At 42.9% G+C, this 4523-nt stretch overlaps 1 protein-coding gene across 22 annotated transcripts in view; it reads right to left on the bottom strand.

Moving 5' to 3' along the window:
- The window catches only part of Grip1 (glutamate receptor interacting protein 1), a 648195-nt gene that overhangs the window by 37914 nt on the left and 605758 nt on the right, over positions 1–4523 (bottom strand). For all 22 annotated transcript variants that reach the window (XR_004112745.1, XR_004112746.1, XM_031349335.1 and 19 more), the window contains one exon: positions 367–523. Coding sequence is in view for 20 of the 22 variants with exons in the window: in XM_031349335.1 (XP_031205195.1) it covers positions 367–523 (157 nt within the window). In the remaining 2 variants the exon portion in view is untranslated. The remainder of the gene's footprint in view (positions 1–366; positions 524–4523) is intronic.

Raw genomic sequence — 4523 nt, 5'->3', positions numbered from 1 at the left:
TATGTTCTCTTCTCTGGGACTGGAGTCAGACACCTGTAATCCCAACACTTAGGAGTCTGTGTCAAATGGAATTGTTTCCAGTTAGCCTGGGCTCTGTATGGAGACAGAGAAGACATTGCTCTTAGAAGCTGACTTCCCCCACTGCTACCCCGGGGAACTACACGGTTGTCTGGTGCTACCCCGCTGTCTCCCGGCAGCAGCACACATTTTGGAAACCTTCTATGTGGCTGACGTGGACAGTCAAAGTGAATCACTTCACAAAGTCAATGCTACCAAGAGCTGCTGCAGGGTGTAGAGAAGTGTGACTCCTCCCTCTGAGACCCGGAAGTCATCCTGGACCAGGCAACAGTGGGAGTGCAACCTTACCCACTGGCTGTGGACCGATCCCAGTCTTCGTTACTCAGGCCCACATCTGGGTATGTCTGGCTTCGAGGCTTGGGGACTGGGGACAGGCTGGTTCTTTGCTTCGGACTCCTCCAATCATAGGTATTGAAATTGTATCCTGCAGTCTGAAAAGTCGAGCCTGAAACAGAAGCAAGTAGTTAGAGCTAGGCCTGAGGATTACCTCATCTATTGAGATATAACATCACTGGCCAGCAGAGGCGCGGATGGCAGAGTGACAGCAGGAACAATAGCACGCACACAGTGAGACCTTTCTTGTATCACTGCTCTGAGGGCACAGTGGGACCTTTCCTACATCACTGCTCTGAGAGCACACAGTGGGACCTTTCTCCTACATCACTGCTCTGAGAGCTTTCTTTATAGCCAGCTTTGGTCGCTTTGGTCTTAGTTATTTGTAATGAAAAGATGAGGCTAAAGGGACTACAGTACCTAAGCATTCCTGGGGCTTCAATTCACACTCAGTACCATCTACACACCTCCATCTTCCACAAACTGCCTCGGTTGACACAGGTCAGGGCTCTGGAGCTACCAGTTCTCACTCCTTGCCTCTCCTTTCACAACTATTCCACCATGTTTTAATGAGAAGACTCATTTCTCATCCAGTTTAAACATTCAAGGGTGCTTGGCCTGGAGGACAAGAACCCCCAACCACCAAATCCAGGGATAAGTTGGGAAAGCCCAGATCCTATGAGACGGGCACTTGGAGACTGGGTCATTGTTGAACAAGGCAGACTCAGAGCAAGGCATTTACCCCTCCACATTTCCTATCCACCTCTCTCTCTTTCTGAAAGTTAGAAGTAAAGAAGATGTCAGTATGAGGTGGTGTGAGCATTACTATGTTTATCTGAATTGCAAAACAAAGACTATCTTTTCGGACAGGGTTTAAGGGTTTGAGTGTGATAAGCTTGAAGGGAGGCAGTGTGTGTGTGTGTGGGGTTAAAGAATAATTAGGTTATATATAGACATCACTCTTAAATCTGAGCTAAGTCTACAGTTTCAAGATTTTGACAGTAATAGATTTAAAGGCTATTTGAAGATATACATTTCAATCTTTGCAAGAATTTTGAGGAAAAAATTTAGAACGTAACTTTAAATATGTAATGGAATATGTAGTTTTTCAGGATACTTTTGGGGTTCAACTGAGAAATCAAGGACATATGTATAGGTCTAAGTCCATAGCTTAAACCACGATTATCACATATTTCTTAGTCCATTTCCTCAGGCTGTATACACACCCCTGCCCCCCCATACATACACACAATATAATAGCACATGTGTGACTTACTGTAACTAAGGAATTCAACATAACAAATAGCCCTGGACCCCTCTTTTCCCCATTTGGGTCTAGAACCTGGGTCATAAAAGGGGGCCAAGGACAGCCAAATGAAATTGGAAGTTAGGTTGTCAACATTTTTATAAGGACTAAGTGCTGCAAAGACAGTGTTGACCAAGTTGGAAAGAGGAAGGGAGAAAATATACTCATAATAAGGAGTATTATCTACCTCCAAATTGATTAACATATTCTCTCTACTCCCAGGGATATACTCTGGTCTCTCTGACTACTATGTGTGTTCCTTCCTGCAGGAGGAAGGCGAGTCAGTTGACTGGTTAGATTGGGACAATCTCTATTGGGTTATTCTGAAGAATCTTTGCAACTCTTGTTCCAGATGTTAAAAATACAAGCAAAACAGCTGGTCCACTGATAACTGGACCAAGCAATGACCCCAAGGATAGAAATACTAAACAAAATATAACAGAAATATTTAGGAGCACAGATCCCTAAACACTATGGAGTTATATAGCAGTTTCAATCTGCCTACATCTTTAACATTGAAATCATGTCATTGTTAGAAAGGTTTGGTCTAAGTGGAGAAAAAGTTCCCTGATTCTGGTTGGAGGTTAGACCTAGCTCTTTTAGCATGTGCACATATCTTTGCAGGAGCATGAACATGCATGTGCACACATATACACACATACACACATATACACACATACACACATATACATACATATACAGACACATACATGCACACATATGCACATGCACATACAAATGCACACACACAGACACACACATGCACATACATACACATGTGTACACGTACACACACAAATACACATATACACATGCACACACATACATGTGTGTACACATACACACACAAACACACACATACACATGCACCAACATACACACGTGCACAGACATACACATACACACACAGACACAGACACACACACATACACAGACACGCATATGCACATTCACATACATACACAGGATGGATTAACATATGCAAAGCAACAATCATTTTCAAGATATTATACTAGGGACCAAAACTTGCTTAGAGAATAATGAAGAGTTTGGGACATAAGAAGTAAAGTGTGTTGTGGAGAAGCCTAGGTATAAAGGATGCTATGTTGGAAATTGAAGGCCTTTGACTTTAACTTGGAACATCGGAGAACCACCAAGAGAGCATTTGAGTGTTTTTTTTTTTTTTTCTTGGTTTTTTGAGACAGGGTTTCTCTGTATAGCCCTGGCTGTCCTGGAATTCACTCTGTAGACCAGGCTGGCCTCGAACTCAGAAATCCACCTGCCTCTGCCTCCCAAGTGCTGGGATTAAAGGCATGCGCCACCACCGCCCGGCTATTTTTTTTTTTTTTAAAGAGTCTATGACTATATTTGGTTCTTCTAAAGAACACTGACAGAACTATGACATTAGATGATCAGAGAAAGAGTTCAGTGAGAACGTGGGTGAGGTGCTCCAGCTGTGACAAGAGTCTATGTGACAAAGGCTGTGGTGGTGGGAAGATAGCAGAGACACTAATCAAGGGGAGCATAAAGCGCAGGCCCTGATGCCACTGAGCTACCACCGGCCTCTGGCAGGCTCTGAGTTACAGTGAGACAATGTACCCCCACCTTGGTTAAATGCAGTAGCTTTGGTTTTCATTTATAAGTAGCCCAACTCAATCTCGAACTGATACAGGCAGATGTCAATACCATGATTTAAAGTGGAAAAAATTAGACTGGTAAAAGCAAGCCAGTTTTTAGAGGTGAGAAGATAAATTCTGAAGACCAATCATTTATACTGGGGTCAAACCGAAACCGTTGCAGTGGCTCATGTGTATGAGAAATAACTTTGAAAATATAATTAAACCTTGTTTTTAATTGTGTGGTTGTGTGAGTACATGAAATTAAAATGCATCTATATTTAGAGCCACTTTGCATGAGCTCATGTGTTTGTGTATGCGTGTTGGGTGCATACGTGTGCTTGCACCTGAGTGTGTATGTCTGTGTGTTTCAGAAATTTATGACTATTTTCTTTTTGAGGCAGGGCCTTTCACCAAACCTGGAGCTTGTTAACTGGTAACTGGCTGGACAGCAAGTCCTAGGATTCCCTCTGACTCCTCCTCTCCAGTGCTGAGGTGCCCCTGAGTGTTGTAGTTGTTTTGATGTAGGTAGAAAGCCCAGCTCAGCTCCTTATGCCAGTGTGGAAGGTATCCTACCAACGGAAGCATCTCCACAGCTTCCATAAAGTGCATTTTAAGTGGAAATTTGAATAAAAGGAATTGTAGAAAATATATGTTGTATGTAATCACTGCTTTGATTCAGAATTGGAAACCTTTATTCCTCTCCTTTATTTCTTCTGCATCTTGATTTTCTGCATCTTGGTTTTAACATCAAGGTTTATATTCTGCATCATATTGAGGGTTTAAAAATAAGTCTTGGCTCTTTCTGATGAGCACAGTTTCATTTTATTTATTTGCAGAGTGGAAGATAAAGTTTCACAAATGTAGGGGCTTCTGCATCGCCCTGATGTGGTGATTTTTTTTTTCTTTTAGGGATAGTAACTCTAAGTTATTGGTAAAGTCCTGACTCCCTAACACAGTCACGTTTGCTTTGACTATTTTCTTCCCATTCACAGCTGTTAGCCTTCCTTGTAGGCTCTGCCCCACAGTTACCTGGCAATAGCCAGGTGTGCCTGACTCAGTCGCCTCCTCCTCTCTCTCTTGTCTTTTACTCTCTTACCTCTTCCCTCTCTGCCCCTTCTCTCCCCATTCCCCTCTCACCTCTCTCCATGTGTTCATGGCCAGCCTCTATTCTCCTCTCCTCTCCTCTC

This window comes from Mastomys coucha, unplaced genomic scaffold, assembly GCF_008632895.1.
Source record: "Mastomys coucha isolate ucsf_1 unplaced genomic scaffold, UCSF_Mcou_1 pScaffold4, whole genome shotgun sequence".
NCBI classification, from domain to species: domain Eukaryota; kingdom Metazoa; phylum Chordata; class Mammalia; order Rodentia; family Muridae; genus Mastomys; species Mastomys coucha.
This window is presented reverse-complemented; position numbering and strand designations above follow the sequence as displayed.